The 12,870-nt window shown below is 41.8% G+C and overlaps 1 protein-coding gene across 1 annotated transcript; it reads right to left on the reverse strand.

Annotated features, from left to right (window-relative positions):
- Nucleotides 1–393: 393 nt before the first annotated feature.
- LOC133931797 (glucagon receptor-like) lies at nucleotides 394–7,110 on the reverse strand. The gene is made up of 14 exons (XM_062378745.1): nucleotides 7,059–7,110; nucleotides 6,208–6,287; nucleotides 5,922–6,024; nucleotides 5,605–5,715; nucleotides 5,241–5,362; nucleotides 4,566–4,672; nucleotides 3,889–4,045; nucleotides 3,590–3,749; nucleotides 2,940–3,000; nucleotides 2,753–2,822; nucleotides 2,500–2,591; nucleotides 1,916–2,054; nucleotides 1,663–1,704; nucleotides 394–1,454 (listed from the first exon to the last, which is right to left on the reverse strand). The coding sequence occupies exons 1-14, from the start codon at nucleotides 7,108–7,110 to the stop codon at nucleotides 1,383–1,385; spliced, it is 1,368 nt and encodes a 455-aa protein (XP_062234729.1). The 3' UTR covers nucleotides 394–1,382.
- Nucleotides 7,111–12,870: the final 5,760 nt, after the last annotated feature.

Here is a 12,870-nt window from a genome sequence, read left to right on the forward strand (position 1 = left end):
ATACTGCGGCTCCATCCCCTGAACACTTCTGCACTGACTCCGGCTCCAAATGAGCAAGATGGTGGCGCTCAGGTGGCCGGACGTTTTCACTAAATAGTGGAAATGGAGACGCGTCACTCGTCTTTATGTACAGTCTATGATTATTTGATAGAAGAACAATGCGTAGAGTTCCTTTAAAAAATATCCGTTGAATTTTTCTGTTCTAGATTTACTTGAAGTGATCACGTCACTTATTCGCAATTTCTCACTGTTATGGACGCTTTCTGGAAGCTGGTGAAAGGAGAGCTCAGGCAGCAGCTGATGTCTTATGCAGACGATTTTAATGTAGACTTGATACATCAAGGAGACAAGAAGGTGGAAAGATATAACAATGCCAACAGAGTAACACCGAGCAATTGTCACCCCTAAGTCTGAAGATGTCTCCCACAGCATTCCAGTATATCTCCCTCTACTTTTTTACATCACATTACATTTAATTTAGCGACTTACAATAAGTGCATTCAACCATGAGGGTACAAACTCAGAACAACAAGAATCAAGAAAGTACAATTTCTTCAAAAAAAAGCAAAACTACAAAGTGCTATAAGTAAGTGCAATCTAAATACTACTTGCTTCAGCCATTATAACAGCACATCCATGAATGACTAGAATTGCTGCCACTCTCTATGTTGCATGTAGGTGTTCACATCCTAACGGATAGTTAACACTTAAGTATAGATTCCTAAATCACATTGTGTCCTTTCGTCTTGCCACTGGTGAAATACGCAAAAGAGTGGAAGTTGGTGTCTCTCTGTCTGGGGCATCTGAGTGAGATATGAAAGTCCCTAAGCTTAGATACTACAATGTTCTCTAGGTTGGCCCTTTATCTATAACCTGGGTACTGCTTAGACAGAGAAGGGACTGTCTGTGGAGTTAAACAGGCATTCTTATTCTCCTGTACAGATAAAATATACAATATACATAATATTCCTCAACACTCACCAGCATCTTAACATAATCACAATAAACCACATATATTGTTTAAATGTACAGTGAACGCAACAGTGTGTTCAGTCTGATATTGTATCTACAACATTTGGGAGTAACTCCCCAGGGTCCTGAAGGTGAATGAGAAAGGACACCTGCATGGCCAGAGAAGACTGTCCAGTCCCCTCATGGTTATTGCGCTGAAGGATGTTTTCCCTATCGACCACCGATGGATAGTGCAGCAGAGATGCATCGGGTTGTGGGGACGCTGGCGGAATTTCCTGTCCCGAGATTAAGAAACAGTCGGGAGTGGGTGAACAATCAGGCATTGCCCTCATCATTATGGCAGAGGACCTGTTGCGCTCTGGCCCCGCGGCGATGGAGAAAGTATCATCTCGAGTGTCGAGCCCGTCTAGTCACTTCTCACAGCACGAACTCTTGGCCTGTATCCTCCAGTTGTGTAACTTCCTTCTCAGCTCCGTCCTCACCTGCATCCACAGACATTTTCAGAGTGAGTGTGACATTTTGTGACATTTTCCCATCTGATGCTTGAATAGCTAATGGAAACAAGAGCTTCATTCACTGTGGTATTGATCAATGAGCCAATGTCTAATCAGTGGCTTACCTTATATTTAAGTTATATATATATATAAATTAAATGTGATGAATGAAATGAAATTATATGAGGCAACAAACCTCTTTATTGGCATAGCAGTAGAGCACAGCCACCAGAAAACCCTGCAAAAAGGGAGGATTTTGAGAAACGTCTCGTTCAGCAACATCTCCAACATGTCCAAAATGTCTCGACAGTTAAGTCGTTCTACTTTGTCTGACTCATAATAAATAACAATTCTCTTTGTCCCCACAGACAAATGTAAAGCTTCCTTGGGTCTCTTGAAAGGCGCAATATAATTTCAAGCTATTATTATTGTTGTCCGACTGAACCCACCTGAAATGAATTGAGAAAAAGGGTGTAGAAAACCTTGGTGTAGCGCAAAACTCCTGACGTCTGCTCATCTGTGGCAAAAATGAATATGATCTCATGAATCCCGAACAGAGGAATGAGGGTGAGCGTTGCCTTGGCGAGCCTGAAGGGACAAATCAAACAGCATTTGTCTAAACAGTATATATTTGTATATATATATACACACAGGCACATATAAATGACTTCTCCTGCCAAAATTCATCGCTGCATTTGACAACCAGATTACTCAACAAATATATAATCTATCTACTAATTCCACAAATTACTGGCTGTGTCTATGTATGTGGAATGTACATACAAACCGTTCATCTGATCAGCTTGGCATATGAATTGTTCATTAAAAGAACAAACTGTGACAGAGTTGAACATTTCTTCTTCTCTGTTCTCGGACTACCGCAGCGTTTGAAAATGTCCTGTTTGATAATTTCTTTTTAATTATCAAATTCTTTTTAACTTCATGAGAAACATTACCACAGGCCAAGAAATCAGCCCATTCCAAACAGGGCACTACAAGAGTATATCATAATGAAAAATATGAGACCACTTACCGAAGTTTGAAATCAGAGTATCCAGTCTGGTTGCTGGCTCGTAATTTGGAAAAAATGACTTTCAGGATCTTCATGAAAATCAGAAAGTTGATCTATTCATCAGAAAAAGCAAAAGGGGAATTGTTTTTTATCATCTGCTGCAAAATATATTGTTATTTACTGTCATAAACATGAAGCAGAGGAGTAAATCATGACAGAAAACAAGAGATTCAGTAAAAATAGGGAGTAGATTATTAGCACAGGCGATTCTTACGAGTGAGGCTAAAAGAATGGGGAAACGAATGATCCACCAGTAGCCCATGTTCTCATTGAGAGCCCAGCACCTTGGAAAAAAAACAACAGATCATCACCCAATTGTCTTATGAAGAACAACAGGGGCAAGAGGCCTGAAGAAATCAGGCACATAGAGAGGCTACACACACACGCACACACACACTTACTCTTTGTTCTCTTTCAAGAGCTTCATCACCACCCAGGGAACCACAAATAGAAACGGTGTTCCTAAGATGAAGACGGAAACGAGTGCAAGGGTAATGGCTGTGCACACTTCACAATAAGAAGTTTCAGACATAAATAACAATGATTGAGAGAATTACAGTGTTTCAACGTTTCCATGGCACCCATTTATATATGTGGGCGGCTGTGGCTTAGGGGTAGAGTGGTCAACCTGAAGGTCGGCAGTTCGATCCCCAGTCTGACCCATGTGCATGCCGAAGTGTCCTTGGGCAAGATGCTGAACCCTGAATGACCCCCCCATAGATTAACAAAGTGCTGCGAATAGATGCACTGTACGAATGTGTGTGTGAATGTAAAACTGCACTGTAAAGCGCTCTGAGTGTTCATCAAGACTAGGAAAGCGCTATATAAATACAAAACCATTTACCATAAAAAAAAAACTGGGTTTAAAGTGCCTGCTTCACCGCCAAAGAACCTTATTGCAGTTTCTACCATTCCAACGTGTCTACTTTTTAATTATGAGATACTCCATACCTCTTTTTTGGTGTAATTGGAAATTGCGTTTTAAAGCTAACAGGTTGCAGAAGAACCCGTTGCTGTTTGTAAATCTGGACACACAGAGATTGGAACTCACCCCAGCCAAGTAGGATGTAACGCAAATAATTGCTGTTGTCCATGAAAACTGATGCTATAAGCACAGAGTACAGATAGATGGCCTCTCCGAAGAACCAAAAGTGATTGGCCAGGACACAGTACTGCATCATCGCCTGGGCTATGCGGCAGCCAATAGCAGCCTGGAGGGAAAGGACACATACAAAGCGACATTACCGTAGTGGTCGAAAGTTTGAATTGACCTAATTGAAGTAAATGAATGTGTCGGCTCCAAATATGATACGTCCGCTGAGGACATTGAGTGTTTAGCTACAGACCGACCTGGTGGCTGAGCATCTCTCTCACGTCGGTCTGCTTCATGATTTCTCGTCCCCAGTGGCGGTCTATCATGGTGTCCTTAACGATGACGGACAAGGCGCGCAGGATGAAGGAGAGGAAAAGGTTCGCGTGGATGTAATTCCTGAAGCAATGCAGTTTCCTGTCAGGGGATATGAATAATGGATAAATATAATGGCTTTGTATGTATGTAGTTTTTTCTTGCTTTCATTGCAGGGCCCGTTCTAAACGGTTGTCTTTTTTTTCAGTTAGTTGTAGACCAAATCGAAACCGAACTCGAGAGTGCAGAGAGTGAATCCAATGAGATGAACGGTTGTCCTGATTTGTGTTCCACATACAGACAGTCATCTTTCAGAAATGCATTTGATTTCTGCAGCTGTTTGATCACAATGTTATCCATAAACCCTACTGCTTCATCACTATTCACTATTTGCTGAGTAATATAATTGTCTGTAGCTGCTTCAGCACCTGGTTTTTATGAATGCAGAGCCTCTTGGCAGCTCAGGTGATTGTGTTAAGAATTAAACTTGCAGCTTGTAAGTATTATCATTTCACTTGAAAGCGCCTCTCGCTGCTGGCGTCAAAGAGCAGGAAATGAGTCAAGTGATGCCAGGAGTGTCTGAGAGCAGACGTGATTACACTTGTGTTGTAAGACAACTCACCTGAGGCTCAGAAGAATGATAAGAGCTGTGATGAGCGTGAAGAGGGACAGGGAATAGCCGACAGTGTACAGATTCCTGAAGTTCACCATCAGTTGTTTGAACCACAGCTGTCAACACAAATCAACGCAGGTCAATATTGGGATGTCAGATCACATAAAATAACTTGACTTCTATACCATATATAGTAAAGAATATACCTTATTGGGATATAATATTTGCAAAACATTTTTAGGATAAACAGACTATTATTTAATTCAAGTCATGTTGTCAATCCACCATAAACAATTATATAAGGACTATTAAGAATACTAATAAAAATGATATTTAATATATACTAATATAAAGTGCAGATAAATCCAAAGTGATGCCCATCGGGATTTTAAAGCTCTGGAATTAGCTTTTTATTGAATATGTCTCCATCACTTCACTAATGGTTGAGTTCAACTTTGAATGACTCCCCACTAATACAGGTTGGGGCCTTGTGTGTCTATAAAAAATGTACAAAATCAAATTCAAACCTCTTTTGCCTCCAAACTCATTCTATACCAGCTACTTCAGAGTTTGCTGTTTTCCGTTGAGATGTGTTGACCTGCGTCCTCTTTGACATGAATGATACAAACGCTCACAGTGACCTCAAGTTAACTGTCTAGCTGGTGACATTTTGGTTCGCCGCACCTCCTGAGACACGACCTCCTTCTCCTCCTCACACTGGGACTTGTCTCTCCACACCTGCCCGCTGTCATCTCTCTCCCAGTGGCCGTCAGAGCCGCACCTCCGACGCACCGCTCCCTGCGACACTGGAGGAGAAGCAGTCGGTCGGTGCAATGTTATGTCAGTCATTACCCGCTTATCTAATTAGGGTCACGGGGGGTTGAAGCCAATCACAGCATGTGCAGGGCAGGAGGACAGGAGGACAGGTGAAAACACTGTAATGGTTATTGACTGGTTATGGTTTCAGCACGTAGGGAAAGGAAACGTTGAAAAAAGGATGTGCTTGATTTTCAGTTTGTGTCAAAGACTCATTCAAAGTGTGACTCACCTTGGTCATACCAGGGCAAGTAGTAAGGACACGAGATGTTGACTGCAGAGCCGGCAGGACTATCTGGCCAACAGGCGTATATGTCAAATGTCCTGTTACAGAAGGAGCCCACTAAAAAAGAATAATAAGGACAGGAAGAATGAGAAGAATACCAATCTAATGCTCCACAGCAATAAAGCCACGGATCTTCCTTAGTGATGTTATTTAAAATGGCATACTTTGAAATTTTTCTAGTTTCCTTTTCCCTTTCTGGTTTGATCTCCTGTCAAATTCCCTTTTGCGTGATGGGTCAGTAATCAAACAAGGTTTATTCATACCTTGAGGCAATGGCTCATTTAATATCATGTTCATGCAGTCTTCTTTGTATTGGATCCACTTCCGATAAGTTTCCTCCAGGATTTTTCCGCTGGACATCTCAAACTGCAAATCCAAAAACACACTTAAGGAAAACGTCCCTTCACTTTCAAGACAAACATTTTACAAAGCCTTCCTTGGAGAAATTCCTGGTGATACAAAGTTCTGCAGATGAGTTTCTTTAAGAGTCAACCTTGCTGATGACCTTTCTGTGAAAATTGAAAAGCAGAAGAAGTTATCAAATCTAACCTTTGACAGTAGCAGAAATATCAGGCAGGTCAATGCCATCTTGTCTCGTGTCCTGTCCGTCACTGCAGGCGACCTTTGTCCTTGTCAGAAAGAGAACAGCAGAAAGAGAACATGGTTGTTCCCAGGATTTTTAAAAGGTTGTGAGTCACTTGATAATAGCTTCAACTGTTCAAAGGACCACAAAGGGCTCCTGCAGCACAAATGTGAGAACATCCCTGTGGTGTCCGACTCTGCACCTACCTCATATATATACTGTATAGTCAACATTATCACGTATAGATTTGTCTCTCAGGCTCTCTGCCTTGAATGTACATTTTTCACCAACAAAACAGGTTGCACTCAGTCAAATGTAATGACCGATGTGATTGGACGAGGCTTGGCGAGGATCTTGCCTGTTCCGCTCAACCCGGTACCCCCTCGGGGGATTTGTAGGATTTCCTTCTGAATACACCAATTCCAAAAACGTGTTAGAGGGATGACTGCTGCGTCTGCGGGTTCGTCTTTTGCAGCGGTGGTGTTTCCCCATGTGTCCTAAAATCCCTCCCAAGCAGCAGGGTCTGGATGGGGGCTGATAATTGTGCAGGGCAAGCCCGTCAAAATGTAGACTGACCACAAAACAATATACATAATATACTTTTTTCAAATTCTAATGGAGGTAAGGATGGTCATATTCCCACTAAAAAGCCTTCCCTCATTTTTGTCCCCATTGTTTGTCAACCAAAATTATCTTTAAGTCCGTGACAGAGAGAATTATAAATCGTTTTCTTCAGTTTGTCCCATTTGTCAAAGGAAATGAAATAGTTTAGGTTTGTCACTGTGGCCTATATGATGCCGTGTCACACCAGCTTAACCTGAGGACACATTGCTAATGAGGGCGAGCTCAGAGGGGCCCCACGCTACCATCATCTGCAGGGGTCCCACTCCTTTCAACACACTGATTGGATTTTCCTCTCCTTGTTGGTGGCATTTGACAGTCGTCGCCTGTGGCGGCCCAAGGAATGAGACCACATTGGGTTGACTTCCTTATGCGTCCAGGAGCTGCCTCCAAAGTGAAGCTCTCCCCACTCTGTTAGACATGATGGCATCAAGTGAAAAATACTCTCTTTACAGCTATTATACAGTATATCATTATCACAAGCCACTGGTGTGTTTCTAATTTCCTTTTCAACGCTCTTAGGCTAACTATCTCACATTGGATTTAGTGGAGAGCGTGGCCTAGGGGATAGAGCGGGTGCTCTGCAACAAGAAGGTTGCCGGTTCGAATCCCACTCTATCCCATCTGCATGCCTAAGTATCCTTGGCAAGATACTGAACCCCTAGATGGCCCCTCATAAAATGATGAGTGTTCTAAAAAGTGTAAGTCTCTTTGGATAAAAGCGTCAGCTAAATGACATGTAATAATAATAGTAATTTAAAATTCAAACTTGAAGGATATCAAGATCTTCCTGCCAACTAAATTCCTTCATCCTCAACTGGACCAGACTTTCTGCAGCACTGTCTAGATGCTGTGCAGACACACTATAGGTCTGTCTATGCAGGACCAAGGTTGTCCCAGCTGAGCTGCGGGCCGCTGATTCTCAAGTGCGGGTAATCAGACCTGGGTTCACTGGACCAGCAGCAAATTCTAATCACTGCTGTTGTGTGATGCTGACCACACACTGTGGCCTCCTGGGGGCTCTATGCAGGGTGAAATCTCAATGTGGCTCTTAAATCTAAACATTTGCTCGAGTGGCTTTCACCTGAGAGTGTTATTTCACTTCAAGGCGGTTTCAATTATGTTCTATTTTATTCTAACGGTGGCCTTCTAGTAGGAAATTGCCTGAGTCATTACAGATTATAAGTGAGAGGCAAACAACATGAACAGATCGAGGACAGCGTGACGGAGAATCAACAACAGCAATAAGCACCTGAAGGGACTTTGAAAGCTTCTGTAGCGAAAACAAGTCCCACCATCGCGATTGCAACAGAAGGTGGCTCGGTATGCGGTTACAGAAAATGTTCCCCACTCCAAGACATTTTCTGCACAGCCCTTCAATAACGCACAAAAAAGGCTCCAAAGATCTTTTTCAGGAGTATTTTCTCTAACTCATATGATAATTTACACTTGGGAAAATCAAAATTTAAGAAGTATTAGGTGATTTACAGTCATGACCAGTTTGGTTAAAATTGATACAAAAGATTCTAATTTCATATCCCGAATGGCTTTTAAAAAACATCTGGTCCAATGACTTGTTGGTTATTAAAACATCAGGCCAAATTACTTACTGGCTAACACAGGCACATCTACATCAATGTGTGTTGTCTTTATAACTAAAAACGACACCGTTTTTTCCAACGTCTACAACTTTTCTTTTTCTGTGTGCGTCACAAAGTGGAGAACAGCAAGAGGCAACATAAACCAAAGCTTAAAAAAACAAGCTAAAAAACAAATTAGTGAAAAGGAAATGTGTCATAAGAGACGGAGCAGTAAAATGTTATGGCATTGATAAAACTGAATAAATGACAGCAAATCAAACACCACAGAAACCTTTCAGAAAGAGGATGCATAATATTTAAAACACATTTTATAATGTATTAAGGTTAAAGCCCAGCTCCTGCAGAGAAGAAGGAACGAAAGAGTTGTGACTTACAGATCAAGGATCGGGAGGAGAGAGCAGCGGGGAAGCTCCGTCCTGAGCGACGCTTCCTGACGCACTGAGCACCTGAACCTGCAGTTTGATGCTGTGCACGTGGAGCCACGGGGGACACAGCGCGCGCGCACCTATCCACTCATCATTATCATCAGGCACGTGCACAGACATTTTGGGGGGCAGGTGCTCAAACCCCAAAAAAGGGCACCCATCGCCAAAATTAGTTATGAAATAAAAAATAATAACACTGAAAAAATAAATAATGGCTCACCTGGACCAGGTAGGGTTACTGATTCTCCCTCATCTGTTTTACAAGTTGATGGCCTGATCCAAGATAAAAGAGAGCTGCTACCCTGAGCTGCTTGCTGCAGTTCCCTGTTCTTCTGCTTATGGAGTCTCTCCTTTCTTGGCATTATGCAGCAAATTTTGTAAATGAGATAAATCAATGTTGTGCATAATAATCAAGAGTGACTTACATAATCTCCATAAAGCTGACAACACAGTACACACACATTTTTACTGTTTTCTGACAGATTTTAAGCATAAGCAGCATTACACTAATAATACACCACAATATACCTCACCAGACTGTCATGTAGGCCAACTTAAGACCTACCTTTCATTTCAATAATTACGATTTTAAATGAAACAAAACTAGTGAACTTGTCTAACTTGTAGAACAGTAAAAAATGCCTTTAATTCTCTGTCTGTCTGTCTGCCTGCATGTCTGCCTGTCTCGCTCTCCTTCTCTCTCTCTCTCTCTCTCTTCATTAAACATGACAAACGTCAGTAAACAGATGGACAAGGCTTTGAAATCAAGGATTTCGTGAGTTTTTTGTTTGTTTATTTTTTAGGAAACGTCGGACCAGTTGCGAGGAATTTTTCCAATGGCGCTAATGTTGTGGACCAAACAACGTCGGAGGATTGCTCAAACACCGTCATTACCTGGTTGTCTGCAGCTGCATGAGGAGGAGGAGGGGAGGGGGGGGGGTGGCTTGTGAGCATGTTGGGGCGACATTCTCACAAGAACTCAAATAAATGCCCTGTCAGATATCAAAACACATTTCGGAGGAACTGATGACAGAGAGAGTAATTTTTATTCTTAAATATTGATGAATGCTTGAGCACCACTAGGGGTCTATCTAAGATTAAGATGAAGATGCATTTATTAGTCCTAAACACATTTACAGACATGCAAAGGCACACTCATGCAGGTAGGGAAATTTAATCTCTGCTTTTGACCCATCTGGTGCAGGACACACAGAGCAGTGAGCGACCATGTATGGCGCTCGGGGAGCAGATGTTGGGGGAGTAAGGTGCCTTGCTTCAGGGGCACTAGACAGGGAAGGGAGACTCTTGGATTTTTGGACAGATCAATCCATGTTTGTCTTTTGTTGTCTCTCCGTGGAGTTGAACCAGAGACCTTCTCTGCCCATAGTCCAAGTTTCTGCCACTAGACCACCGTGCACGTGCCAGATCATCATCATCTAATTTCATGATGCTGAGAGTAGTTTACATTTTAAAAATCCCCTCCTTGTCCCACGCCACGTGCTGCAGGTCTCTGTCCTCACGGAAAACTGTCAATGAGTCGTGCGTCCTCGCGCCGTCTGGATACGCGTCCATTGATCGCATGCAAACATCAAATCATGAAACCTTTGGAGAAGTCACATCTTTGATCAAGATCCATCGATCACATTTCAATTCAACAGGCATATTTTCCTCCTTTCATTCGAGCGCAGGCAGACAAAGTGATACCTGCATTAGTGGAGCAACACATCGGTAATGAATTTGATGTCCAATCGTGGCACATGGTACAGAATATTAAAATTAAAACACTGTAGGAAACACCATCTTAAAAAAGAAAAACTTGCTTTCGCGTATTTCACATGTCAAACTTAAGAATGAAGGCTTGGATTTTCTTGAAAAATAAGTCAGAACATACATTTTTTACTATGAAGACCAAAAAAAAAAGATACAAGTAGAAATCCAGGCAGGCAGTTTCCTACACATACCAGCCACAAGGCCAAAAGATACACATTCAGGCTCTATGGTACTCAAGATGAGGTTGTGCCGGCCATCATCTTCAGCAATCAGGCTGGTAAAGTAGGGTTTAGTATCAGCGAACAAGAGTTTGGTAAAAAGAAGGTACTGCTTCCGGCGTCTCCTTTACGGGATCACCAGTGCACCTGAACATTTCCAAAGGTAAATGGTGGAGACTCTGTGAGGGCTGCGTGGGAGAGATGGAGAACTATCTCCATGGCCTTCCTGCATTCAAACTGATTACAGAGCAAATAACCCTCATTCCACTGATGAGCTCCCGAGATCTTGACAACACACCAATCCGCTGCCAGAGATTCTCCCGTGCAGTTGATGAGGTTAATTGAACATGGATGGCATACGAGGAAAGCTGTTGATTAGCAACTCCAAGAGATTATCAGGTCCATTAAGAATGGGTGGCCTGAACACACACACAAACACACACACACCTACACAAAAACAGCTGTGTAAGGGAGTACTTTACTGTGAGAATTGAACTGTCGGAGCATGAAGGGATGGTAACCTGGGTGACGAGGATTATGAGCTTTGTCAGTCAACATTCACACACAAACATTCATACAGTGCATCAATGCGTTATCACACTATGGCGCAATAATCTGCACTTTGAGACTGGGATCAAACCGCGACCCTCTGGTTGCTGGGCGACCCGCTTTACCCCCCTGAGCTTTCCTTGGAGTGCAACCCTTGTAGTTAACCAGATTAGTCTGTGTTCAATACTGCCAGAACACATCTTTAGAATTATATTTATATCCTGGCTTCTTTGCATAATGCAACAAAAGTTGGTCATGGAAAGCAGTCAGTGCACTTTAGTAAAATGTTTTATTCGAGGCAGATAGTTGCATGCTGGATGGATGTTCCCAGAGCCCCTGATGTTTTGCACTTAAAGCAAAGTATCACGCCCTCTCAGGTCTCTGGGATTTATAATGTCTGTCTTTTTCTTTGGTGATCAGGACTTTTAAAATCACTCCGGCAAAATGAAACCCACAGAAAATGTGAAAATCACGTCACCCCAAGATTATTGTAATGTCCAAACGCAAAAAGCAGCTTTTACTGACATTGAATTTACCACATGCACGACATACACAAGTGATGGTGGTGCTCTTCCTGTCTTTTGCCTTGTGCCTTGAAAGTCCTGAGTTCCTATTTCAGCAGTACACAACCCAATGCTGGCATTATAAATATGTTAGGTTTCTGAGCTTCCATGGTTTAAATGATAGAATAGCGGAGGATTTTAATTTCCTTTTCCTATTGTTGCATATACCCTTGTACGCCATAATTAGTCATGAACGGACCTTTTCTAATTACCGGATCTTCTAATTTGTCGGATCTTCCCCTACTTACATCCATTTACAAATCTAAGGAAAGAAAATGTTTCTTCAGGACAAAGGCAATAATTATCCCATAATGTCGTCTATTGCAACCTTAAAATAGAATATTGCTTTATTAAGTAGTTATATGCAGTCGGTACACGGAATAGGAAGATGGTGGACTTATTAGATCAGTAAAGAAGAATAATATAATACAAAAATATCATGATCTTAGAAGAGTTTTTCTTTTTCCATTTTGCATCTGTGATTTATCTGTACTCTGAGTTATTGCATTGAGAAATGCTGTGTGTGTGTTATGTTCTCTGAATAAAAGAAGAGGGCGCAGGATGTGCAGTATGTTCAAAGGGTTATTAATAGGAGATGACTTTGCATTCATACACACAGAGCTTTTATTTTATACTTTACTATATATTTTTGCATTGGAAAATAGGATTTGACAAGGAGAGACCCTCATGTTTCTATAGTCTTTCAAGATGCCACCCAACATTATCAAGAGGGGTGCAAACAAGTAAGGTCCTTTCCTATTGAGTTGCATGAAATACAAATTTGTATTTTTGTCATACAACATCACAAAGGCACTTCATATCCTATATATCCTACTCCCATATAATCTTTTGATATAGCAGGATTGTCAACCCATATATTGA

This window comes from Platichthys flesus, chromosome 20, assembly GCF_949316205.1.
Source record: "Platichthys flesus chromosome 20, fPlaFle2.1, whole genome shotgun sequence".
Classification (NCBI taxonomy): domain Eukaryota; kingdom Metazoa; phylum Chordata; class Actinopteri; order Pleuronectiformes; family Pleuronectidae; genus Platichthys; species Platichthys flesus.